General features: G+C 42.7%; 1 protein-coding gene across 6 annotated transcripts; it reads left to right on the plus strand.

Moving 5' to 3' along the window:
* The first annotated feature begins 351 nt into the window (after positions 1-351).
* On the plus strand, positions 352-27,156 carry LOC128902351 (mothers against decapentaplegic homolog 4). 6 transcript variants are annotated; one of them, XM_054185194.1, is made up of 12 exons: positions 353-452; positions 10,000-10,365; positions 11,295-11,469; positions 11,887-11,916; positions 13,495-13,710; positions 15,526-15,645; positions 15,777-15,887; positions 17,717-17,767; positions 21,651-21,870; positions 22,814-22,982; positions 24,209-24,347; positions 25,559-27,156. In XM_054185194.1, the coding sequence occupies exons 2-12, from the start codon at positions 10,117-10,119 to the stop codon at positions 25,768-25,770; spliced, it is 1,692 nt and encodes a 563-aa protein (XP_054041169.1). In that variant the 5' UTR covers positions 353-452; positions 10,000-10,116; the 3' UTR covers positions 25,771-27,156. The 6 variants fall into 6 exon arrangements, with proteins under 6 accessions (XP_054041174.1, XP_054041169.1, XP_054041171.1 ...); XM_054185195.1 differs by having other exon boundaries at positions 354-452; positions 21,651-21,834; XM_054185199.1 differs by lacking the exons at positions 24,209-24,347; positions 25,559-27,156 and adding an exon at positions 22,328-22,439 and having other exon boundaries at positions 352-452; positions 21,651-21,834; positions 22,814-22,965.

Genomic DNA, 27,156 nt, shown 5'->3' on the forward strand with positions numbered 1-27,156 from the left:
GCGCCCGCCCGCCCCGCTCTCCGCCTGCCGGCTGCGCGGCAACCGCGGGGCGGGCGCGCAGGCGCGGCGGCGGCGCTGGGCGGTGGGGAGGGGGGGGCGCGTGTGTTACCCGGATGTGGCGCATGCGCGCTGGCGGCTGGACGTGTCGGCGGCGGCCGCGGAGCGCGAGCGGCCGGAGCCGCGGCAACAACAACAACAACAACAAGAAGAAGGCGGCGGCCGCGACCGTCACAGGTCCCCCCCTCCCCTGCCAGCGCCGCCCCGCCGGCCCGGCCCGGCCGCAGCCCGGGGAGGGGAGGGCGGGGGGGCGGAGGCCTGGCCCGCACCGCCGCACCGGGGCCGGCTGAGGCGAGGGAAGGCCCCCCCCCCCCCCGCCGCCGCCGCCGCCGCCCCTGCCCCTCAGCGCAGGCCGCGCCCGGAGAGCGGCCGCTCCGCCGCCGCCCGCGGCCCAGGTAACATCCGCTCTCGGCTGCCGCCCGCCCGCCCGCCGAGGCCGCCCGCAGCGCGACCCTTCCTCCCGCCCGCCTCCCCCCCGCCGCCGGGCAGCCCGGGGCAGCGGCCCCCCCCCCCCCTTCTCCTCACCCGCCCCCGCCCGGGGGCTTCTCCGCTGCGCCGGGTTCCCCTTCCCGCCTCCTTCCCCGCCTCCCCCGCGAGGAAAAAAATACACCACCTCCCTCCCCCCGGCCCCCAAACTTTTATTATTATTTTTTGTGGATCTGGGTACCCTCTCTAAAGGCTCCCCAGCCGGCCCGACCCCGGTTAAACTTTCCTCCGCTGCCGGTCGTGCAGACCGCTCTCCCCGTGCTCTCTCCCGCACGCCGGAGAATGCCCCGGGTGGTTTTGTGCGAGCCGCTTCGCCTCGGGTTCTCCGAAATCTGCCATCTTATTTGCAATAACAGCCAAGAGTGCTTTTAGCTGCTTTTTCAGACAGTGCGGGGCTGCTCAGCACAAGGGGTGTTAATTAAAGATTATTCCTCCTTTACTGGTTTTCCTTCCCGTTCCCGTTTCTGGGGGTGTTGGGATTTTGGGGGAGGTTTGTGATTTGCTGCATAGTTGAGTCTTAAAGGTTTTTACCACGGAAGGCTGCTTAATTTATGGGGTAATCTAGTTGTGGGCTAGATGTGTTATTACTTAGAGCCCAAATTGTACTACTGCAAACCAATTGTTGTCAAACACATACGGTCGGAGTAGGATCGTGGTGTCTTTTACCACCGCTTCCCAAATTATCTTGGTTAAGAATGGTGTGCCACTGTCAACAGGCAAAGAGTGATTTCAGGCTCTGCCGTAGCTGTCATCTTTTAAATCCTAAGACTCTTGTACTGTTGTTACTTGTAGGTAATTCAGGGCACAGTTGTTGAAGCAGCTATACTGCCCTATAAAACTGAACGCGTTTTTGTACTCCAGCGTCATGATAAGTAGGCAACTTGTCCTTCTGGCCCTCCTCTTATCTTGGCCTGATTGCTTACTGAAAGGAGTCTCTTCTCACTTTGCATTCATGAACCTCTCTTGATTTGCTTGTTGCATAAGCATGCATGTTTAATATTGATATAGAAACTTTATTTCAAAGAGCCAAAGCCTAAAGAGAAGCAGTAAGTCTCTCAAACTGATTAGAATTCCTTTTTTAAGTAGATGGCTCTTTACATAATGCATTCAAGCGCAGCTAACACAATAGGGCTGCGAGTTTTGAGAGGTATCAACAGATTTAGTGGAGAACAAAGGTGCTGAGAGCAGCTCGGTGGATCCTGGTGAGGAGCAGCCTTCGCTGTGCTGTTGTTAAGGTCCTGCTGGAATTTTAGGACTCCGTTTTCCTATGTTGTTAACCTTGTGAAAACTCCACTTTTGGTTGGGGCTGGAATTTTCCATGCTTGCTTTGCCCAGAGGTGTGTGTTGTTTTTTTTTTTTAAGCTCGAACAAATGCAGAGAACGTTATCCCTGTGCAGATTACAATAAAGAGCAGATGTTATCTAATACACCTATTGCTAGGGTATCGAAACATTGCGTACAAGTGAAAAATCACACCACTTCTGCCTGAGCAAGCTTTGAGTCTTCCTTTTATTGCTTGGCGGGGCCACAATTGTTTCCTCTGTTTGTGAGGTTTTGACAGGTTGCTATTTGTCCTTGTCGAAGGAAGCCTTCTGCAAGAAGATGGGTCTTGCAGGGTACCCTGAGGAAGAGTTCAGTTCAGGTTTGTTCTGTTGTGCTACGGCAAGGACTTCCACCACCTTCTGCCTTCTCCTGCCGTTCCCAGGTTTTCATCCCTTCCTTACCCGTGGGTGCTAGGATGAGGAGGGGATGACCTCTTGTTTGGTGGGACACAAAGGGTGCCCTCTGGGAGATTAGGTGGTGGGAGTCTCGGTGCCTGGATCTGTGTTGTGGAAACAGATGCAGTTGTAGAGGAGTTTACTGCCCTTTCCACTCCGGTGGTGTAACCTGCAGTGGTCTTCCTTCTCTGACCATACAGAAGCCTGTATTGAAAAGAGGAGTTTTTTTTTTTCAGCTGAATGTTTTCTCAAAAATAAAAAGTAGAGAGAGGGAAGGGGAATCAAAATGACAAATGCAACTTCGTAGGATTTAAAATGTAAGCATATGCAGTCACGTCAGCATAGTAGCCCTACCTTTTTCATTGTGTCCTGCCCCCCACGCATTCAAAGACAAGATGAGGGTTTTGGTGTTTATTTTTTACTGTTATATGAGTTTCTTGAACGAGATTAAAAACCCCTGGAACCTTGTGCAGCAGAAATGTTTGCTCCATTTACAGGATCAGTTTGTTGCATTTGCAGAGCGCCTTCGAAAGCAGTTGAGGTGCACAGGTGGAAGCTGAGAGGAGAAAAGATGCCGAGAGCTGCACTTGGGCGGCTGCATCAGATCCGTTTCTTCCACAAAGAAATGGCTGCTCATACTTTTTAACTGTGGATTTATGTTAAGATGAAAGAATTGCCAATCAGAGTTGTCTTCAAACTCTTCCCCGGTTCCTTTTATGCTGTCATGTGTCTAAAATTTTTGTAGCTACTGACAGCGAGATGAGCAGAATTGATACTGATGATTCAGATACACGCACAAAAATAGTATTCTGGGGAATGTTAGCTCTTACTGTACAGAACAGCGCGAGTGCGGTGCCTTCTTAGTCCTCTTTCTCTTGCTCTTTAATGCTAATTGTTCTCATGTCTACAAACATTTTGTTCCTGTTCACCCTCTGGGCAAGTAGATAATAGTCTGATGTGCTGGAAAGTATCTGCAGTTTAATCACTTATTCATATCTTCATCAAATCACGAGCTGCCTTTTGTTTTATTGGTTTATGGATTTTTTTTTCCTTTATCATGTTTGTCATAAAACTTCTACCACTGCATTATTAAACAGCAAAACTCTGTAGTAATGTTTCGGTGGTTAAAAGCCATCAAATGTGTACGCCGCTTCTCTGACATCTTTGTGTTTGTCTAATTTTGGAGGCTACAGCTTATGCAAGAGCCTTTCTTGTCCTTTATTCGTGTGAAATGTTCTAGCAAGATGTCGATTTGTACGCTATTGTAATTAGCCAGTTCGTTAGCATTGCATTGCCGCCTGGTATCAAAATGCTGGAAATCAGTGACTGGGCTGGCTGTTTACTGGTAAATGGTGCTCCCAGGGCATCAGTGGCAGTCTCAAGCAAACAATTCTTATTTTTTCTTAGATATTTTTCCCCCAGAATTACTTTCATATTTGCAACTTGGAAGTATGTTTTTCGTCATTAATATTCTTTTTTGGCATTAATTAATTTCCCTCCTCGCCTCTGTCTATCACTCCCCAGAATTGCAGGCTGTACATCTTTCCCTTCGACATCATACGGCCTGGTTCTGGCTGGGGTCTTTCTTTGTTGCTGCAATATACATGTTTTTATTTTCTTCTTCACTTGGAAGCTCAGACCTTAGGAGCTTTTATTTATTTAATTAATTATTTTTGAAGACCCTCGTGGTAATACTCACTGAAGTTGTAGCTCATCACAAAGGATGTTCTGCCTGCAAATTTGCTGACTTGCTTAGACCCTTCTACGATATGTTACAATGGATAACGGCCAAGTTATCTTAAGATTCATAGTGTATATAAAAATGCTGTATTGTACCTGGTGAATGCCATTAGACATGCTTACTCGCCTTACTTTATCATCTTTAGCATCCCTGTACAGTTTTGTAACACCAGCCCTTAACACAGATATACTAAATTCTCAGGCATATATATGTTTACATGCATCATAGAGCATTTTTGCATAACTGCTGCTAAAAAATAATCTGTGTTCATATTATTTTGGATAGAATAGTTCAGCTGGAAGGGACCCACCATGATTGATGATCATTTGAGATGCTCCAAGGACTGGTGTCTGATCAGTTTGTACAAAAAAATGGCAAATCTCTCTCCGCTTCGCTGTTTAAAGGCTCCCTGAGCCCCCAGTGTATCATCTGATACTTAGCACATGTAAAATCTTTTTTTTTTTTCCTTTGATTTTTACCTTTGCAGGCTGGTTGGATTTCCATCCCAACTGTTTATTTCAGCCTTCTTGTGCATGTGGTTGCAACTCCATCTTGCGTTCTTCACTCACTTCTGACGTGTCGGTGTGTGCTGTGTGTTCCCCTGCCTTTGCCGTGTTTATCAGCATCTCTGGACCTTCAGCACTGTGTCTGTGTCTGGAACCTCTTTTCTGACCAAAACTGCTTCCCTTTCTCCATCAAAAGCTTTTCAAAGGGCCATTGCTGCCCTGACACCCGCAGGAACTATTTTCCCAGTTGTGCCAAGGTTGTACTATATTTTTTTTAACCCTTTTTTTCTTTAAATGCAGCACTTCACAAGTCTTAATGCTTTGTTTCAAAAACTACTTGGTCACTCCAACCCACGCTACTTCTCATGTAATTTATCCTGCAAACAATGAAGCCTCCAAGTGTCTTTAAGTTGTCTCTTATTTGAAGAATATCTAGTTTGCCACAGAAACTTAATGAATAAAATATATGCTAAGAAAGTGACGTGGAGGGGGGGGGGTTGGCCTATTGCCCGTATCTTAAAGTAATTATCCAGTGGCATTTGGACTGTCACATTTTTAGACTGAGTTTCTTGGTGAATTTGATCCCTCCGCAGCTGCGATTGGCTTAAAACCCTACTGTAAATGAATAGGGCAGTGTATCATATCAGCGTCGGGCCTGGATTAACCGTTTTGCCCAAGCTGTTGGATTGCTGATTGCCTGGATCATATTCCTTTGGGTTACGTCCCTGATTTCCAGCTCCATCCATAACCGCCTGGTTTGTCCGCGTAAGCCTATTTCCTTTTCTTGTTTGGGGTTGATGGTTCTCCCCAAATTGCAAAGTGTGGCTTTTGTGGGAGGAGAAGGTGGGGGGGAAGATAAGCGACTTGTGAGCGTCAAAAGTATTCATTTCAGGTTGTTCTTAATACGTAGAAAAGAAGGTGAGTTCTTAAGAAATCTGGATTCGTAACTTCTCAGCAAATTTCAGCCACATGAGAGAATTGCAAGTGGGAATTGTTTGGAGGAAGGGTATTTTTAGAGAAGTTTGCAGATTTGCTTAGCTGAATGGCTAGGGCACATCGACGGGGATTTAGGTGAAGTCTTCGTATTTTTTAGCAGCCCCTGCCCTCATGTCCCAGTTGAGCTTCTGTACAACTAGTAATACCTCTGTAAAAGCAAGGAAATAGAGTCCCTGTGGTTTTTTTACTAACCATCAAAAGGAGAAAAACTTTTTTTTCTCTTTCTAAAACCTTTTTCAGAGCGTGCGTGCGTGTCTGCCTACGTCTCTATACGCCTGCGTGCTTTCTTGATGAAGAATTTCAAACTGAAATACACCTCGGCAACTCCCGGGCCTCGCGTGAAGCCTTCCAAATGATCGTAACTCTTAAATACCTAGTGTGAGGAGTTGCTGCAAATATTTGGAAGTCGTGGCTCACGCTGTTTTCGTTTCCCTTGTTTTTTGGCATGTAAAAGCCCTTGTTCTTAAGCCGTGCTGTAATAAGCAAAAAAAATATTAACTTGCTGGTGCAGCTGAAGAGATACGGGCAAACAAGGTGGAATATTAATTTTCTGTTCCATAAGCATGTCGATTATCTCTTTGGCTGAGATCTCACCTGCTTTTTGTACTTTGCTTATTTTTTGGGGAGTTGAGCAGGACCATCTTGCTTCCAACAAACGGGAATGTTCTCCTGGAGCTCTGAGCTGGCTTTTGCAGAAGATGCTGAACGTTAAACCCGGTCTCCGTTTTCTAGTCAGGCTAGTAAAATGATCACTGTTTTGAGAGAGAGAGAGAATGTAGTGGTTGAGCTGGGAACAGTGGAATCGTTTGAGTCAGTACGGTGCTTATTTTCCTCTCCTGCCCATAAGATAAATGTAAGTGCAATGAGAGCACTAGTGTTAGAGCTCAGTAATGTTATTTCCACGTAGATAAGTCAATAATATATTTGATTTTAGTTATACGAGGTAGCATACTATTATGGATGCCTGTGTTTTTAGAATCTATTTATATTGTTCAGGTAACCATTTCTGGCAGAATTATCCACAGCCATGAAAATGAGGCGTGTGGCACCAGCGTTGCATTTTTAATTTTAGACAGCTGCTTCATGTTTTGAATTTCATCGCGCAGGCTAAAAAGATACATCACCCGTCAGCAAGGCAGCCGAGGGGAAGTAGGGTGGATGGAAGAATTATGGTATTTCTTCAAGTCTGCATCAGTCTTGAAGGAAGACTTTCAGTAAATGGCTACTTATCCGTTCTCTGAGGTAGCAGAGTGTTTGCTACAGATCATCAAAGGTGTTTTTAATTACCTGGCAGTCTTAACTTCTTTTGTCTTTCAGATTTATCTCCTCTTGAGAGGATCTTACTCTTGTTACAATACTTAGACTATCCAGAACATTAGTTGTTCGCTTGTTTCGTAACATACCTGCTATTGAAATAAATTCCTTTCTATAATGTGAAGAGGTACTTTTCTATAACTTTGTAACTTCTTAGCATTTTACCTTGGCCTGTCCCATTTCTTTTTTTTTTTTTCCCTTCTGTGTTCTGTTGGCATCACACTACAGCAAAAGGGAGAGAAATACCTTTTTGTTCCTTGGTAGGCGAAGCCGAGAGCTTCACTACAAGCGCCCTCTCCTGCTGCTGCTTTTCTCGTCTTCCCTGTTTCTTCTCTCTGCCCCTTTTCCCCCAAAACGCTCTCTTGCCCTTTGCTGTTTCCATGAAATTCCCGGGTGGAGGGAAGTCAGAGGATCTTTGCTCAAAATATTTGGCCCTCCCTCTTCCGCTGTAAATCTTAAGCTTGGGCTGTAGCGTGGGATCACCTACTTGGGGGGGGGGGGGGGGGGGGGCATGTTAAGGAGCGCTTTTGAGGTTTTGTGCTCACATCAAATCAACGTTAAATCACACAAGCACGCTGTTGTTTTGCAGAACTTAGCACTCCGTGTCTGAGGGCATGCTGGAACCTTATCTTCAAAGGCTATCTTCTAAAAATACAGCGCATTAAGATTGCATTTTGCTTTTATTTGCACACATGAAAGTAATATAGTAAGAAGGTGTTAAGGCACCTCTTGAATGTGTGACTCAGTCAAAGATAGGCTTGTAGAGCTATTGCGTGAGAAACTAAATTTGTGGAACGTAAAAACTTGGCTCGCCTGCAAAACATACTCATGCTTCTGGTGCTTCAGAAGAAATATGTCACCGCATTTATTCAGCATGTGCCAGGTTGGTAGCCACTGACCTCACCCCCTTTTCTGGGGATTGAAATGGCAGGATTAAAACCGGGATTTCTGTAGAGGGGACTTCTAAAGGAAGGCTCCTGAATTTTACCGTGCGATTACGCGCCGGCAGTGTGTAACGGGATTCAAAATCCTAAACAAGTGGGCCCCGGCTTTCAAAAGTGCTGAACAGTCAGAAGCTCCTATTGAGCGCAGCGGCAGCTGAGGGGTGACTCAACATTTCTGAAGATCATTCCACTTAAATCAGGGTTTGTTTGCTTGATCTTAGTCTCCTGAAAGTCAGCAAAGCAAAATTCTCATTCATGGTTTTAGGGGTGTAGGAGATGGAGCTGCCTGTCTAATTTTAAGCATCACTTTATTTAAAGCTCTTTTGGCTAATAGCTTTATCTAGTCACTTATTTATGATTATTTATGCAGATCTATCTGGGATGCTGTTTTATATTGAAGGAAAATTATGTTCTATTCTGTTTTAGCTGGCAAGCTTTTACGGATTTATGTGAGTACGGGTTGCCATGGAGAATGACTGGCAGGTTAAGCTTGACTTTTAAAAGAGGCTTATTGAGTTGAAGCGCAAAAAAACCCCTAGCGTTGAGGGAGAAACTTTAATAGGCAGGTAAAATGATCTTCCTCAAACTTCTAGGTAATTGTTTTCCTTTGGGAGAAATTAGGTCCAGAAGCATCCTTACAAAAGAAGAAAACTATTGCAAGTGGGAGGGGGGGGAGGATTTGGGGTGTGTTTTTTTCCAACTATACCAAAGCATGCTGGATTCGAGTTGAAATTGGAGAAAATATTAAATAGGGAAGACTTGGTTTCCTTTTATAATTGTGCTGGATTTGTGTTACAATATTCCTTTTACAAGAAGGGAAGCCACGCGTTCACGCTGTAATTTGTGTGATGCGTTAACTTTCTAAATTAACATCCCACTCTTATTTTTATGCAACGCATTTGTTTCTAATAAATAGCTGCTACCGCTGCACCTTTAATAACATGGAAAATTCCAGGGCAGTAACAGGTCTTTGACTGGATGCGTTCCTCAGATAATGTGAGCAAACTTTTTTTCCTTAACTATTGAAATCAAATATATTTTATTTACATTGCTAAGAACAACTTGTCAGTTTCAGAAAGGCTGATATTTTAAGTCTACTCAGAAAATGTAGTGAAATCACTTATAGGCGTATTTGCTGCAAGTATCTTAAAGTCAGACCCGCGTAGTTGGTAGAATGGTCTTAGTGGATGACTACCTGAAACCAGAGGTGCTTCAAGAACCAAAGCAGATTTTTGACAACATCAAACTTCTTTTCTGTGAGTGCGTAAAACCTGCTGTCCTGTGGTTCTGGATAAAGCAAGGTGAAGCGTAGTAATTAGCTCATTCAGAATTGAGAAAATCAGGCCAGCTCTTCTTCTAATTTGTGAATTAAAGGAAACTTCAAAAAGGATGAGGTCTCCTGGCTTTGAGAAGAATGTGACCAGAAACCACTGCAGGTTCTTAACAAATGGAGTTGAAAGGCCAAGTGTGTTAGGACGGACTTATTCCTTATCTTATATTTAGTATAATTAGGGCAGTTCTGCTTTAGACAATTCAGAAGTGCTTTTTTAGTGACTTCAGTTGGTTTGTCTTCATCCAGAAGAAGCTGGATCCAAACGAGTGAAGACAAATGTGCCAGTTGGGATTTTCGTATATAAAGATACACGCAATACTAATTTACATAAATGTGTATTACGCTAATGACCAGATACAATTTTTGCCTTTCTGATTAGCAAAGAGAAATAGGCTTAGTCTGAGGTCAGAACGTAACTGTTTGGACAGGATTATTAAATAAAGATGACAGATGATTCTGGTGTGCGTTCATGCTTCTTCACTATTCAAATTTTGTTTAAATCAATGCCCCTTGATTCTCAGTTAGTATTTTCACTTGGTTTCATCCTACCAGTGTAAAACATAGGAAATCATTGTCACCGTTCTCCTTTTCCTGATTCGGAGCCTGTTCATCTAGTAATCCCTACCTTTCTATATGTACATACTATGTGTACATCTATATAAACTATAATCTTTATTTAAATATTGTTACTAGGGGAAAAACATAATCTTATATCTAAAACTGTGCAAGCAGCGTCTTAAGCATGTTTTAGCTATCATGGGACAAGCAATACAGTTTTTTCATGTGCTTTTAATATCCTGCACTTAGCTTGAAAATAAAAGAAGCAAAAAGCCACAGACTTCCTTAGAAACATGATCTGCGATTTGTTAAAAACAATTCTAATGTAGATATTTTTTCCTCCTAGGTTTTACCAAGAGACAGTACATCTAACACTTAACTTGGATCACCTCTTGTTCATCAGCTTGAAAATCATAACAGCCCCCAAAACTGACATTTGATCTGAAAGAAAAAGCTGTGACAAATGGACAATATGTCTATTACTAACACGCCAACAAGTAATGATGCTTGTCTGAGCATTGTTCACAGCTTGATGTGCCATCGACAAGGTGGAGAGAGTGAAACTTTTGCAAAACGCGCAATTGAAAGTTTAGTTAAAAAGCTAAAGGAGAAAAAAGATGAATTGGATTCTTTGATTACAGCTATAACCACAAATGGAGCTCATCCTAGCAAGTGTGTTACAATACAGAGAACGCTGGATGGGAGGCTTCAGGTTAGTACAAGTGAAAATCAGATGTTTTCCTCCTAGTGAAGCTGGAGCAAAAGTGAGTGACGCAGGATCCTAGAGTGTTGAGGAAGAGTAGCTCTTCTCTTGCGTCCCCCCCCCTCGCCCCCCTTTGTAGGCATGTTTTGTGGCTGGAGCTCTGGACTGCTGCAGTAGTTGATTATTATTTTTTTTTTTAAAAGGAGCAGAAGGCGTTGGATCAGCCGTTCTAAACGAGTGTGTGTGTGGCAGTAAAAAGCAGGGTCACGTAAACAAATTCGGCTGTTTATCCTGGTATTTTCACTACAAGCTTCTGTTAGCTCTGTGTTGGTCAGCAGTGTGAAGAAAGACCTATGATCCCTTGCTAAGGTACTCCAAGGAGTCTGCACTGAGGATTTACGTTAGCCTTAGATCGTCAGTACTCAGTACCTGTATAGCTTGGGTTGCGATTTCCTTGTTCCAGGACAGATGTCCTGTTCGCTGGCTAGCTTGCTGTCTACCCTAGAAGCATTATTTTTTTTTTTATTATTTTTTTTTTCAGTATAATGGATTGGCATTCTTCTACTTGTAAATTCCTTATAGCGTAGCTTAGCGCCTCGTTCCTCTTCTTCTGGGGCAAAGCATCATCCATGGTGGGGAAGGTGACCATACATACTACATTAAGCACAAATTCTGCTTCTGCCATTTTGTACCCAGTATTTTTTCCTTAAGAATCACAGTGTTGACTTAACCGTAGCAAAACCCTGATAGAATTTTATTTCTGTTGAGTACAGAACTTGGGTAAACTGTACACCATCTTTTTTTTTTTTTTATATATATATATTTTGATGATGGAGAGAGGCTGTGTTGTTGTTTGTCCCCTTCCAGCTTTGCTCCTCACTAAATAAAGGGAAATGTCTTGCTACTTTCCCAATCAACTTTTGTGTCTAACTTTTTAGGTGGCTGGTCGCAAGGGATTCCCTCATGTGATTTACGCTCGTCTTTGGAGGTGGCCTGATCTTCATAAAAATGAACTCAAGCATGTTAAATATTGTCAGTATGCTTTTGACTTAAAATGTGACAGTGTCTGTGTAAATCCTTACCATTATGAGCGTGTAGTATCGCCTGGCATCGGTAAGTAGACTCTTGATTTAAAATGGAACAGTTGGAATAGAATGTAAAATGTTTTCCTTTTGAGTGTGGAATATACAGGCCTAAACTTAGAGACATTAACTTTTAATGATCTGATTATAAATTGCTCTCATATGCTCGTGTCCGTCTTCTTAATGGAGTTATTTTTTGCCTTTATTTCAAATTTGAAAGAACAGTTTGTGGCTTTTGGTTAAGTCTTTCTGTTGGCTTTGCGCACAGTTCTTAACAATTAACGTGTATCCTAGGAATAATTTAGCATTGAGACTTGCGGAGGGGGTGTCATGTGTAGAGTCTGTAATACTGATTTGCCAAGTCTTATCAACTTAATGTTCAAGTGTTGTTGAAGATCTCTGTGTATGTAATCCTCCACGCCCTCTTTTCTTTTTCTTCTTTTTAAAGATCTCTCAGGACTGACACTACAGAGTTCTGGTGAGTATTTCTGTTTACTGCTGCATTTCTCTGGGCGCAAACTGCGTTAAACTCTTCCGTCTGTACACGGTTTATTCCTGAGTATCTCCTTGGGGAGGGAGGGTAGAGACCAGATGGAAATGCATTTGTCTCTCCGGTTTTGAAAAACCGGCTAAGTAGAGTACGAAAGACAAGTTTTCATAAATTCATTCAACTGAGGCTTCAGCTCAGCTTATAGGTATGTTCCCTTTTCACTGCCTGCAACTTACAAACCCCAACAGAAAAAGAAAAACAAAATACGCACTGTTGAATGCTGTTAGTTTAAAAAAAAAAGCCACCAAACACCCCAAAACATGTATGATATAGTGTTAATTGACTTAGGAATAATAAATGCTTTTGGTTTCGTAAGTAGTTTAACAAGAAAATAATAGAAATTCTGTAATTAATATGCAATTGAATGAAGCAGTCTAATATTCTTACTGTCCTTGAAACTTGAGAGAAATTGGACATTAAACCTCCAATGAACATTATTCAGGAATCTGAGACTGTGCAGTTGGTGACTGCTTTATTTCAAAACTGATTTTTTTTTTTTTCCTTCCGGAAGAAATTAATAAAGAAGGAAATCTGCGTAATCCAATGTTTTTAGCACATTATTACAAGTATTCAAGCAAAAATGACTTAAAAAGCCCCCAACAAACTGCTAACAAGCTTTAACTTGTGTTCTCATCTCTGCTAATTTGCATTGTTACCTGTGTCTTCTGAAAAATGATCCTTTTGTAGAGAATCAAAGCTTTCCAGCCAGCAGTTAAATACATACGAAGTGTTTCCTTGTCGTGCTACTGTTTTTGCAGCGGGAAACAGAAAATGACTGTCAGATTTTAATATATTTAAAGGCTGCTTTAAAAAGGAGCATGGGAGCTAATGCGGTGAAAGAGTTTTACTTGAACATGCTCAGTCAGATATATAGAAATAAATTGTTGCAGTAGTATTTTCCCTAGGCTGTATGTGGAATATTGTGAATTAGTGGCTACGTTGTTAAATATAGAGTAGCATTATATCCTCTTTGAGTGTGAGTTTGATGTTTCTAGTCAATTTGAGTGGGAGTTGCTTCAAATTTCTTGAGGGACGCATGAAGTTTTTTATGCGCTGTGTTCATGAATTGCATTTTTTGTAGGAGCTTTATGTATGTTCTTGTTTGTATACTAGGAATTGATTTGTTCGCTACTGCGTTAACATATATTTAGGTGCTTGACAAAAAGCCTGTTTTTTCCCTTTTGTTAAACCGTGTCCAATCGCACAGTGGTGGACTAGAAAACAAAATGCTACTAGAGTCTACTACTGTGGGACTAAACTGGTTGTTTGATAGCAGGAAGCAAACCAGTTTGCTTTTCCATCTAGTTATGCTTCGAAATTTCCTGCTGCCGACTGGAAGTGTTTATTTGTAATTTAGAGGAGCGCTTTAGCAATGTTTATGTGGGTTAAATCCTCCCCCCAGCAGTTTTAATGGCCTTGTCAGCGCTTGAAAAGTAGCGGTGCAGTTTGTAGTTAAATCGTGAAAAGAGATTCGCTTTGCGTCTTCAACCGTTTGCTTCTTCACAGCTCCATCAAGCATGTTGGTGAAAGACGAATACGTTCATGACTACGAGGGGCAGCCGTCGTTGTCTTCTGCTGAAGGCCATTCAGTCCAAACCATCCAGCATCCACCAAGTAACAGGGCATCCACGGAGCCTTACAGCACCCCAGCCATGTTAGCTCCCACTGAGGCTAGCACTACCAGCACCACTAATTTTCCCAACATTCCTGTGGCTTCAACAAGTAAGATCATCGAGATTATAGGAAATGCTAAACTCTGAAAATGTGAAAGCTCTGAGATAACCGCTGATTTTTTGCCAAAGTAGATCTCGCATTGGAGCTGTGCAGCTGCCACGCAACCCTGGTAAAGTGCGTGGCAGTATGATCTGGGCAGTCTCGTAAGTGTTAACGTAAGGCTTTAACTTGCAGCGTAATTAGAGTAACTTTTCCTGGTGACCCAGTCTTTTTCTCAGTGAGGCTGGCACTACATGAGCGTTACAAGACTGTTTTGGATATGCCAAAGGTTCAGTGATACAATGTTAAAACAATTGACCACTGACAAAACATTATGGCTATTATTGGAATTATTACTATAGGAATGGAAGAATTTTATTATTTGTTACAACAGCAAGCAGGACAACAAATGGATATACTGTAAGGTGGCAGTATTGAAAGGTTTTCAGCCAATTCTTTAGTGTTCCGCAGCTGACAAAATGGATCTTCCAGATATAACTTGATTATTTTTATACCGGCCTGCTGTACTACCAAAGTGACAGCCCTAATTAATATTTTCGTGGGTCCGTTGGAGTGCTGCGTTGAAGTTTTCTTACTTTTCTTTGTGTATTTAGAAGAGTCTGGTTTACCGGCATCAAACCTCACGCTTCACTCCAGGAGGACAGTAAAGCAGTTACGTTCGCAGTGTCCTGCACCCCCAGCGTAGGGTAACCATGAAGTTCAGAGAGGTTTCACACGCTCTTCGTCACTTTAATATCACTGATGGGTGAAGATAATGCATTTCATGTTACCAAATTTGCATTATGGTGGCATGGTGTTTTGATAACATTCTTTAATTTTAGCTGGCAACTTCTTTTTGCTAACGCTAATGATGATTTTTGTCAAGCCGAGATACAATGTCTGCATTTGTCTCCAGCAGAGAAAAAAAGGATAGGCGGTTGAATTGTATTGCCTTTGCACAACAGTTTATAGTCAATAACTTTTTCTCATCAGTGTTATAATTGTTGGATTCAAGTAGACGGTGAAAAAAAGCTCATTTCTTAGCTTTTGGTTCAAGTTTTCAATGGGTTAAATTCTGCTGGCCACGCCAGCGTGAGAGTGCAAGTGTACTTGTGAAACTGCTGATCAGTTTACTGTTAATGGCTGAGCTGAAGCCTTTTAAAATCAAATTCTGTTAACCTGTTCTGAAATATCTGTAGTTTTACTTTAGAGCTGAGACAATTCTTGAAATATTGCATTTGGGAGAAAAAAAAAAAAAAACAAACAACAAAGCAGCAATTTTCTCAGGAAGGAGTCCAGTGATGTATGCAGCTCTATTCAAGCACTATGTTTAAAAATGAAATACTGTTCAGTCTGTTTTGGAGGAACATAAATTCAAGCGAGTGTCCTCCTTAGGAACAGTAGTTATAACATGTCGAAAATAAGCAACTTATTGGATCTGCTGTTGGCCTGTTTGGATTCGTACCAAATCTACTCCAGCTGTGTTATTCAGTAAAACCTGTGACATCTCCTCTTCTTCCCTTTCGAACTGAAAAATGAGATGTGAACAAATCAAAGACGCGGTTGATAAACAGAGTTCTCTGCATACTTCTACTCCTAAAATATTAAGGGTGTCGAGAGTCAAAATTAGCTGATGCGGAGCATCTTGCTTCAAGTTTCCTAAGACACTCTGGTGGGTGGAAAAAAAAAATACTGAAACCAAACTTGTAGGAACTGTGTATTGCAGTGCCCTTAGTTGGGTGTATTTTCCTACCCAGTAGTGCTGAGCTCTTCTTAATTAAAATTTTGGAACGTTCATGAATAGGTAGTGTGTTCTTTTACCAGGTCAACCTACCAGTATATTGACAGGTAGCCATAGTGATGGACTCTTACAGATTGCTTCAGGGCCTCAGCCAGGAACTCAGCAGAATGGGTTTACAGCTCAGCCAGCTACTTACCATCACAGTGAGTATATACATATGTGCACTCTTCTTAGTTTTCTAAAACCAGTTTCCAAATGTTCAGGAGAAATAGAGGATTAGAAGCGAGATGCGGAAAAACTCCCTTAAAAACCAACCGCTCCTTTCTTTTTCTAGATAGTACCACAACTTGGACTGGAAGTCGGACGGCAGCCTACACCCCTACCATACCTCACCACCAGAATGGCCATCTTCAGCATCATCCACCTATGCATCCTGGACATTACTGTAAGTATTGCAGGTTTTCAAAGCACGTATCTCTTCCTTTTTTTAATGTTGTTGAATGGTGGGGGCTCATTTGTGATTATTCTTTACCCTCAAATCCTTTTTTTTTTTTTTTTCTTCATTATAGAACTACCATTACCATGTTTAGTATCTTCTGACAGTTAAATAAAAGAGCTTGGTGGACTTCCCTCCACCTAGGACTCCCCTAAAGCAGCAGAGATAAAAAATTCAGATAGCTATAGTGATACTGTCTATATTATAGGCGTCTTATTATACCTAACAAAACTAGCATTTCCTTGCTAAACCTCTGTTTTTAAAGCTTTCTTGTAGTAGATACTTCCTTTGCGGAAAAGGAAGTTGATTCCGAATGTGTCGTCGGGATATTTTTCTGTCAAAACTTGCAAGTTTCTGGCTGTTGTTATTTTTTAGAAGTTTTGAAGTCAGGTCTTAATGGTGTATGGGTCTACCTTAAGCTTTGGAAGACGTGTGTCCGTGTACACTAGGCAGTTTGAAAGAACTTTGTGAAAGCTCGTGCAGTGAAGTACTTGTTAATAAAATGGTTTTACCATGGGTACATTTGGCACAGAAACTTGAAAATCTTTCTCGTCTACAAAATAGGACCACAACCTCTTGTTTTAAGGTATGGGAGATGGGCAGGGAAAAAAAGCCATCAAACTTCTAGTGTAAATGTCTAGCGCAGTATACGCATTGTAAGAGTATAGTGTCAAAGCCCCACCCAAATTAAAAGTTTTTCTAAATTTTGTGGCCCAAAGCTAGAACAGTTTGTTATTTCCTAATATAGTGCTTAGTCACATCACCTGTTTGCAGCAGTCATCGTTAGTGGAGGGGAGAATATACTGTGCGTTAGTGTTAGAGTGACTTTTCAGCTTGTCGTTTGTGGTTTAGATATGGTTATTAAGTTTCATTGTTTTGTTCTTTTAAGATCCCACTTCATTTATCATCTTACTTGTCAGAAATACCAGGATGGGAAAAAAACCTTGGTGGGGCTGTAGATACTCTATAAGTGTTTCTCAGTGCTGTATCTCTCCATAATTAATATTTGTAACTGGCTGGTGATACCACATAGAGCTTTTCTTGGCTGCTGCCATTTCTCACTTCAGAAAAGTTGCATGTTTTGACACCTACCGACGTTGTGCTTGTTTTGACATCTTGTTGCAAAAGCTGCTGTTACTTACAATACTATGTTTAAGTCTTTCCTCCTTGTTCTCCGCTGCCTGTAGGGGACCTAGTTAGTGTATAGAAGGGGAGAGAATAAAGTGACCAACACCAAGACCGTATTCGGTATTTTTTTCTTTAGAAATTGAGTTCTCTAGGGCTTTTTTCCGTCTTCAGGGAGTGTTATGGTCAAGCCCACAGCATGCTGGGCAACTTGTTCTGTGATTGATGAAACTAATGAAGTGTGGTTTCTGACGGATTTATATCATATGCCTCTATACAGTGATTTCTCTCCTTGCCCAACTTGGGAGCAGATGTGAAGCCCAAGTCCTATTTCTGTTACATCTGCATGCTCCATCTGGTTTCGGCTCTCTCCTGGGACTGGGTCTGGCTTGAGCCGCCCGCAGCCTTTCCTCCTGGGTTACTAACGGAGCTCTTGGCTCTACTACACAGCTTCTGAATTTTTAGGAAACCTCTAAGAGCGTAAATCTTCTGTAGGCGTTTTTCTCCCCTGTCAGATTGGGCCAATTGATTCGGAAGTTACTGGGTTTTATAACACCTGGCATCCTCCGAAGTCTTTTCTTATAGGAAAGTGAGTTAAGAAAGAAAAACTTATTTTTACTCATGTAAAACAAATTGCATGTTTTCTTTTAAAGGGCCAGTTCACAATGAACTTGCATTCCAGCCTCCTATATCAAATCATCCTGGTGAGTAAAATCTAACATGTAATGCTAATATTGTGGAAGCTAATCACTTTCTGGTTTGAATCTGGTGTTTTGGTTGGGTTTTTTCGGTATCGAGTACTCTGAAATCTGTGAGATACATCCTCAAAAGGGGAGGAAAGAAGGAAAGGAACAGTTTTGTGATAAATCTTTTGAATGCAGATAATTCTTTTGGAATGGTGACCTAAGCTGCAAACTGGGTTTAATTTAGATGCCTAACTCATAGAATCATAGAATTGTCAGTGTTGGAAGGGACCTTAAAGATCCTCTAGTTCCAACCCCCTGCCCTGGGCAGGGACACCTCCCACTGGATCAGGTTGCTCAGAGCCCCATCCAGCCTGGCCTTAAGAACTTCCGGGGATGGGGCTTCCACCACCTCTCTGGGCAACCTGTTCCAGTGTCTCCCCACCCTCATGGGGAAGAACTTCTTCCTAATGTCCAGTCTGAATCGACCCATCTCTAGTTTTGATCCATTCCCTCTAGTCCTACCATTACCCGACATCCTGAAAAGTCCCTCCCCAGCTTTCTTGTAGGCCCCCTTAAGAGACTGGTAGGCCCCTAGAAGGTGTCCTTGGAGCCTTCTTTTCTCCAGACTGAGCAACCCCAAGTCTCTCAGTCTGTCCCCATAGGAGAGGTGCTCCAGCCCTCTGATCATCCTCGTGGCCCTTCTCTGGACCCGTTCCAGCATGGCCATATCTCTCTTGTAGCAGGGGCTCCAGAACTGGAGGCAGTACTCCAGGTGGGGTCTCAGGAAAGTGGAGTAGAGGGGGTGAATCACCTCCCTCGACCTGCTGGCCACGCTTCTCCTGGTGCAGCCCAGGATACGATTGGCTTTCTGGGCTGCTAGTGCACACTGAGGGCTCATGTGGAGCCTCTCGTCCACCAGCACCCCCAAGTCCTTTCCTCCAGGGCTGCTCTCAAGCCAGTCACTGCCCAGCCCATATCGGTGCTTGGGATTGCCCCGACCCAGATGGAGGACCCTGCACTTGGTCTTGTTGAACTTCCTGAGGTTGGCATGGGCCCACCTCTCCAGCCTGTCCAGGTCCCTCTGGATGGCATCCCTTCCCTCCAGCGTGTCAGCTGCCCCACACAGCTTGGTGTCGTCGGCAAACCTGCTGAGGGTGCACTCAATGCCACTGTCCGTGTCGCTGATGAAGATGTTAAACAAGACCGGTCCCAGTACTGATCCCTGAGGGACTCCACTTGTCACTGGCCTCCACTTGGATGTGGACCCCTTGACAGCCACTCTTTGGGTGCGGCCGTCGAGCCAGTTCTTTATCCACTGAATTGTCAGTCCATCAAACCCATATTTTATCAGCTTGGGGACCAGGGTGTCATGCGGGACGGTGTCAAAGGCTTTGCTCAGGTCCGGGTAAATGACTGTCAGTTGCTCTCCCCTTGTCTGTTGATGTCGTGACCTTCTCATAGAAGGCCACCGCGTTTGTCAGGCACGAGTTGCCCTTGGTGAAGCCGTGTTGATTGTACCCAATCACCTCTTCGTTATTCTTCTGCCTCGGCAGCGCCTCCAGGAGGATCTGCTCCATAACCTTACCAGGCACGGAGGTGAGACTGACTGGCCTCTAGTTCCCTGGTTCCTCCTTCTTTCCCTTTTTGAAAATGGGGATTATGTTTCCCCTTTTCCAGTCAGCGGGGACTTCACCAGACTGCCATGACTTTTGGAATATAATAGAGGGCGGTTTAGCAACCTCATCCGCCAGTTCCCTCAGTACCCGTGGGTGTATCCCATCGGATCCCATGGACTTGTTCGCTTTCAGGTTCATCAGATGGTCACGAACCTGATCTTCGCTTGCGATGGGCAGTTCTGTCCAGCCCCTGCCATTGTCTTCTGTGACTCCGGGAGTGTGGCTGGAGCCCTTGCCAGTGAAGACTGAAGAAAAATAGTCGTTGAGAACCTCGGCCTTCTCCATATGACTTGTCACCAGCTCCCCCGTTTCCTTTCTGAGGGGGCCCACACCTTCCCTAGTCTTCCTACCATTAATGTACCTAGAGAAATTTTTGCTGTTTCCCTTGATCTCCTTGGCTAGATTTAATTCTAACTGAGCTTTAGCTTTTCTAACCAGGTCTCTTGCTGCTGGGACAGCTTCCTTATATGCCCCCCATTCCAGCTGTCCTTTCTTCCACTCCTTGTAAAGATTCTTTTTGTGTGACAGTGTGTCCAGGAGCTCCTTGTTCGTCCAGGTGGGTCTCCTAGCATTCTTTCCTGCCTTCCTCTTTGTTGGTATAGTTTGCTCCTGGACACGGAGAAGGTCATACTTGAATACTGACCAGCTGTCCTGGTTTTGGACTGGTTTTGTCCGGTCAAACCTCCACTGAGCTGGTGCCTACCCTGGAGGTGTCTGAACTCTGAATGTTCTCGATCCTAAACTTTGTGGGGTGCCTGAAGTTGTACTTTTTGCCTGCTTAGAAACATCATGGAGCCTAGGTCATGCCAAAACCCTCTTGGATCCGTGACCTAGAAGTCCATCATCACAGCCAGATACCCTGAAAGATAGGTGTTGCCCTTCTTAGCATTTTGGTGCTGAAATTCCTCCTTGGACCTTTGCATAGAAGCTTGTTCTTTCCAAGAATCTTCATTAATGGTAGCAGTTCATGGAACCGAGAAGGTTTTGTCTTGTGGTATGAGCTAACTCTGTTGCAGGTACAAGGTGGAATTCTGCTTTTAACGACAGCAAAGCTGTTGCCTGCGCAGGGCGACCTGCATAGTTGAACAGCCTAAAAGTTTAACTCATTCATTGGCCAGTGACTAAATCGGTCCCAGAAACACAACAGGTGATAACTGCAGGCTGAACGTAACTGTAGCTGAATTGTATTTCGTATTATTTAGTATGTCTCTTTCACTCCATTCAGTCCTCAGCGACGTGAGTATTTATTGAAGATAAAAGAAAAATCAAAGGAATTTGGGCACCTTGGTTTATTCTTTTCTTATAAGAACAGAACAACAGTTTTTTAAGACGCCTAGGTGTGTGCTCTTGGGTGCTGCTGTTTGTAATGCATGAGTAGCACTTCTGACACTGGGAGAACTCTTTTTCCGGTTGGCTTATCAGGTTGCTCAGCTCCTATCCCATTAGCTCATCCGCTTCCCCTGTTTTCGAGTACACCGCAGTGCTGATTTTCTTTGCCCTCCCCAACAAGCTGCTTAAGTGCCGGCTGGGCTACCCTTTTGTGGAAATAAGTCACCAAAGGTGCTGAGTGTATGCGTTACAAGGCACCTCCTTGCTATTAAAATATGCCATTTTGTTCTGCTCCCTGGCTTAATACTTCCTTGTTTTATCCGATACCCGACTTTCTTGTGTGCAGACAAGATCAGTATGTGATCTTTGATGTTTTTTACCCCCATTTCCCTACTTTCCAAATCCGGTTTGCTTTGCAGGGGGGATGGAGAAAGCTGATTTCACCTAGGAGGTAGTACTCTCATATCTTAAGCCAGATCTGGTTTTGAGAGTAAATTTTTATCATCCTAGCCATGAATAAGCGTGTATGTATTACTTCTTTGTACTAAAGGAGGGCAAAATCAACGCTGTAGTCGTAAGGTGCAGGAATGCAGATGGTTCACAAAATCTTACTGGAATTATAAACTGTACAAAGACTTGTCAGATCTTAACTACAAAAAAAAACCACCCTAGCTTTGATGTGTGCTCAAATAAAAGCCCGTGTTCGTTGTCGTATGTAGTATTTTTCTGTGCTAGCAGACATGTTTTGTCTATCTGGACTTGCTTATGTGAATGCGTGCTCTTACTCTGAATGACAGATGCAGTTGCAGAAGGCTTAATTGATTGTCTGGAATGGGTTTATAGGTTGGTTGGGTTTTTTTGTGCCTTTCAGTCAATTAATTGTCTATATTCTTCAGCTCCAGAATATTGGTGTTCAATCGCATATTTTGAAATGGACGTGCAAGTTGGGGAAACATTTAAGGTCCCTTCAAGCTGTCCAATTGTTACTGTTGATGGATACGTGGATCCTTCTGGAGGAGACCGTTTTTGCCTGGGCCAGCTTTCCAACGTGCATAGAACAGAAGCCATTGAGAGAGCAAGGTATTCCGCAGATCCCAAAAGCTCCAGCCGGCTGTGGTATTTCATAATATTTTGTTTTGCCTTCCCTGCGTGCCTCCCTTTTGAAATGACAAGCAGGGTACGTTTCTTTTGACTGAATTAACTACAGCAGAGTGTATCTTTCTAGGCCGCTGCTGTAGCGCATTCAAACTGCGTGACAAAGACCTTCAGTGCTTTGCAACAGCGCGTTGCTTTTCATTGCTTTCACAGCCTGTGCCTTCGAGGATAAAATTAGCAGCTCGTGCCATTATGTATGCGAGCTGAATATTAGCTCTCCACACCACGGAGGGATGTGAGAATAACTGCAATATATAGATTTGTCGAAGGAGCAGAGGAAGATTGATAGAGAGCTAGTTGGGTTTTCATTCATTCTCACCATGCGTGTGCCAGGCTTTGATGTGGAAGCGTAGAGAACCGAAGCAATCTCAGAACTCTTTTTTTTTTTTTTTTTTTTTCCCTTCCTCGAAACGGAAAGGAATAAAATGATCCCACGTCTTCAGAAATGTTGCGTTGTGACAATCGAAAGGGGAGATTGCTGTAACGTGATCCAAACGAACGTGCAGTTCTGCATTAAAATGTGGCTCTGTGTATGTACTTGAGTGACTTCTCTGTACTACAACACTTGGGGGATTTTTAGGCTTCCGAGCAGAACTGAATGCGTTTGTATTGTCAGGGAGTGTGCTAGTTGCTGCTCAGATATCATTGCTTCTGCATTCTGTGTTTCCCGTAGATCTTTACATGGTATTACGGATGTTTTTTGACTTTACAGATTTTATGTCACTATATACTAACTTATAGCTAAGATAATAAATACCATTTCAAGCCTTTGTATGAATAGAGTGTAAATTAAGGTATCAGAGACGACTGAGAGCTGGAGAATTAATTGTTTATGGTTTATTTAGGAAAGGTCTGATTTATACTATGCATACGTAGGTGCATTGGAATTGTTTTTCTTTCTCAGGTTGCACATAGGTAAAGGGGTGCAGCTGGAGTGCAAAGGAGAAGGTGACGTGTGGGTCAGATGCCTCAGTGACCACGCGGTCTTCGTTCAGAGTTACTACCTGGATAGAGAAGCAGGGCGCGCGCCAGGGGATGCTGTTCACAAGATTTACCCAAGTGCATATATAAAGGTTGGTTTGATGTTCCTAGATGAAAATTGTGGGGTGGGGGGAGACAGCTTCCCTAATGTTTACAAGAACCAAATGTATGCTATGAGACACGGAAATAAATTGCTTTTGATTATCCTTTAAAAAGCCTAAAACTTTTCCGTTTGACAAGTCACTTAAGATGACTTTTTAAAATTACTCTAAAGTGGAAATAACATCTAGATACTATGAAACTGATCTTGTATTTTGTCACAAACAATCCTGATAGCAGTTTTTAGTATTTTTAGCCTTACAGTTTTATATTAACTGCTACTAAAATTTTTAGCCTAGGTTATCTGTTTCTTTACTCTCTCCAAAACAAAAACAGTCGGGAAAGTATGTACAAAAGCAGACGTGTAAAGCGTACGTTAACGTGTTACGAACATGAAGTGATCCAGAGATCGCAGAAAGTTGCATGATTTTCAGGAGATTCTTACTTGGACATGCCTCTGCCAGACTTGAAACTTAATTTAGGACAAGTCACAGTTCTAAAAGTTCATTCTTGAATTTGAGATAAACTGCTCGAAGTTTGCAGTGATTTTTGGTGTTTTTTGGGTTTTTTTTAATCCTTGGTTTTGCAGGCAGGTTGTTTAGTGAAGGTGAAAGAAACGCCACTGGCCTCTGTGTACGAGCTTTCTAGTTTGAGAACAGAGTTTCCTCTATATATTAGTGCCGAGCCTAATCACAAAGAGATAAAATGCCACCAACCTGAAACCTACCTGCTGAAACTTCATCAATTATTGGTGTTTCTTTTAAATAGACTAACACATAGCAGTAAAGCAGCGAAGAAGAACGAAGTCTGACAAAGTTAAGCAGGACGTGTTGGCTTCCATTTTTATTTATATGCCCGTTTTCTGGAAACCTGGGGATTTAACTAAAACGTCAGGATTTGTTCAGCCTGTAGCATCATTCAGGCTTTGATCCTGCCGTCAGTTCCCCCCAGGCTTTAGCCTGTTCAGCTCAGCCAGGTTCTGGTATGGCCAGTAACACGATACGAGAAGAGTCTCTAAGAAGCCGCGTTGATGGATTATTTCTGTTAGAAATTAAACTAGTCAGGGAAGGTTGTCTTTTACCCAAGTGTGCGGTGAGACTGCGGAAGTTGCTTTGGGAGAGCAGAGGTATCCAGATTATTGCGGATGGGAGTTGAGGAATTCCTTCGTTGGTTTCGGTAAGTCTTCAGGAGTTTGATATTTATTTATTTTTTTTCAAAGGTGTTTGATTTACGCCAATGTCACCGTCAGATGCAACAGCAGGCTGCCACTGCCCAAGCTGCTGCTGCTGCTCAAGCTGCAGCTGTAGCCGGCAACATCCCTGGACCAGGATCAGTAGGTGGAATAGCCCCAGCCATTAGTAAGTACATTAACGGCTTCATCTCCTTTTTTCCTTTCTTGAAAACGAGTAACACGGCCCTCCCTAACAGCACCCCCCCATCCACCCACTGCCTCTCCAACAGCACAAATGAGCCTGGGACCAAGGCAGCAGGATTGGGGTTAAGTGGGGCTGGGGTGGCATCGTGGTAAGTCCGTATCCATTCACTTTGTACCTGCTCCGCACGCCAGTTCGTGCTCTGTGCGCTTCAGGGGATATTGGATATGCAGTACGACAGAAAACGTTTATATTCAAGGTCAAATAGCATAACCCTGTAACTTGAAACAGAGATACCTTTGTCCGCTTCGACCCAAGCTTGAAAAATGATCTTTGAGATCCAAGATTATGTTTTGTTACTCAAAACAATGGGGATGACTGAGCGACAAAGTCCTTGACTAGGTTTATGGAAACTAAATATTAAGATTCTTGAGAAGAGGAAGAAGGGAGCGTGAGGGTCTTTTTCTTTCTTTTTCTTTTTTTTTAAAAAAAGTTATTCTGGGCTGTAGTTTTCTTAGTTGCTAAATTCTAGATCCTTGAAATGATCCCTAAGTACTTTTAAAAGTGTAAGTACTTACATGTCTCAGACTGCTTTGTGTGCCATAGTGTTTTCTGGATTCCTTGCGCTGCCAAATGGCTCTTTCCAGCTGTCCCATAAATCACTGAAGGCATTTTGGGGAATGTGTTTAGCTTCTGTCTTAGCCGTACTTGTGATATGAAGTTTGCCAGCTGTATTCATCTTTTTATTTTATTAGATGTAAGTAGTGTAATCTCTTAACCCAGCTTCCTGCAGGTGATCAGTCTCGAGTTCTTGTGCTGAAAACGCATTTGGCAGCACATGAAAAAAGCGTTTGGCAAACCTCAAGAATAAGTGGTTTTTACCCGATTTCCTAAATAAGGTTTACAGGCGTTGTATTGCGTAAGGCATTAGGTTTCGTCATGTCTGCTTCATTATAAGGAATTTTATATTTCAACACCCGTTCAAGATTGCAGAATGATGGGGGGAAAAAAATATTAATTGGAAGAAATGCAAACTAATTGCTGCGTTCATTATAGCAGAGATCTAGAAATACGGATTGGCCTTGGCTGTGGTGAGAGGGTACGTGAAGCCAGAGCCGGGTGAACAGGAATGACTAAACAGACGGATGATAAAAGAGCATGTCTGTGAACACTTACTCGAAACCTCTCCTGTTTAGGTTTGTCAGCTGCTGCTGGAATCGGTGTAGATGACCTTCGCCGCTTATGCATACTCAGGATGAGTTTTGTAAAAGGTTGGGGACCTGATTACCCAAGACAGAGCATCAAAGAGACGCCGTGCTGGATTGAAATTCACTTACACCGTGCCCTCCAGCTCCTAGATGAAGTACTTCATACCATGCCTATCGCAGACCCACAACCTTTAGACTGAGATCCCTCTGCTGCACTGCTGTGGGCCGTTATATTGTGAGGATGGTGGATTGTAAAATACAATTCTGTTTATAACCTGAAGATATATTTTACTTTTGTTCTGCTTAATCTTCTAAACCCAGGTTTTAAAAATGTGTTTGCCGCCTTGCTCTTAGCAGAAAGAAGCTGAACATGCAGAATTTGGATTTCGGTTATTTTCAGAACTTAATTGTCATAATACATGGCTCAGGGCTTGAAGTGAAAGGTAAACGCCTTGTAGAGACGACTTTACAGTGTTGGGTTTGTTCCCGTCGAGAAACTTTCCTTCTCTATTTTGGCATCTTGGTGATAAGCCTCACAGGAGCCTTTTGTATGCAGAATATATATTATATATATATTTATATCTGAAAATTCCTTCAAATAGTTATAAGCATTTACCTTATAGCAACTTTAAAATTCCGACTGATTTGTGATGTTCTTTTTAGGGAACAATAGTTAACAGAAGACTTCTTTATTTTGTTGACTATCTTGGTATGATTTTTCCAGATTAAAAGGTAGAAGCTGCCAAAAAGTGAGGGATGAGGCGTACGTTGTTGGCATCGAGTAAAAATAGCGAGGAAAAGAAACGTGGCTTTTCCTTCACTAGTTTTTAAAAAAAAAAAAAAAAAATCTTAGATTTTTATTTATATAGACACGTGAGTTTTAAAACACTAAAGGAAATGGATACTTTCAGTGCTGGCACTCAATTTAAATATCACATGAAATACCCAGTCTGCAAAGTTGCCACTGAAACTGCGTAACGAGTACCTAATGGCAGGAACATATTTTTCATAACTACTACTGACTTCTATGATTTTACTCAAGTAAAACTTGGCAGGTATTTTAAAAAAAGAAGTTGCACGACTCCTTTTTACTTGCGGAATCCCATTCAATCATGTACGATCTCGCATCAGTATTTCGGATCCAGTTTTTGTATCTGTTCACCATTTCCACTCAGGGCAAGATGGCAAACTTGTTTTTATACCTCTTGGTTATTTTAAGCCCTATGCCATCAATGACCGTATCAATTGGCAATGACTTTGTATAGAGAATTTATAGTAGAAAAAAAAAAAAAAAAAGAATACGAATGTATTGACTGTATGACAGATACAATATGTATGCTTTCTCTCTAGTTAATAGTATAAATAAAATTATGAAAACCCCGATTATTTTTTTTTTTATAAATTTAGTTTGCTTCTATGATGTAATTCTGCACCTTGAAACCATTGATCTTGAGTGATGGATTACTTCCCTTCGCAAGACCAGCAGCAGCAGCCGATAGCGGGTAGGAACTTTTGTTGGTTTAAACTTGCCAGGAAGCAAGTCCAATTTTTTTTTACTTTCACTCAATAAAAGCACGTCCGGAGGA

The sequence above is a fragment of the Rissa tridactyla genome, chromosome Z, assembly GCF_028500815.1.
Source record: "Rissa tridactyla isolate bRisTri1 chromosome Z, bRisTri1.patW.cur.20221130, whole genome shotgun sequence".
NCBI classification, from domain to species: Eukaryota; Metazoa; Chordata; class Aves; order Charadriiformes; family Laridae; genus Rissa; species Rissa tridactyla.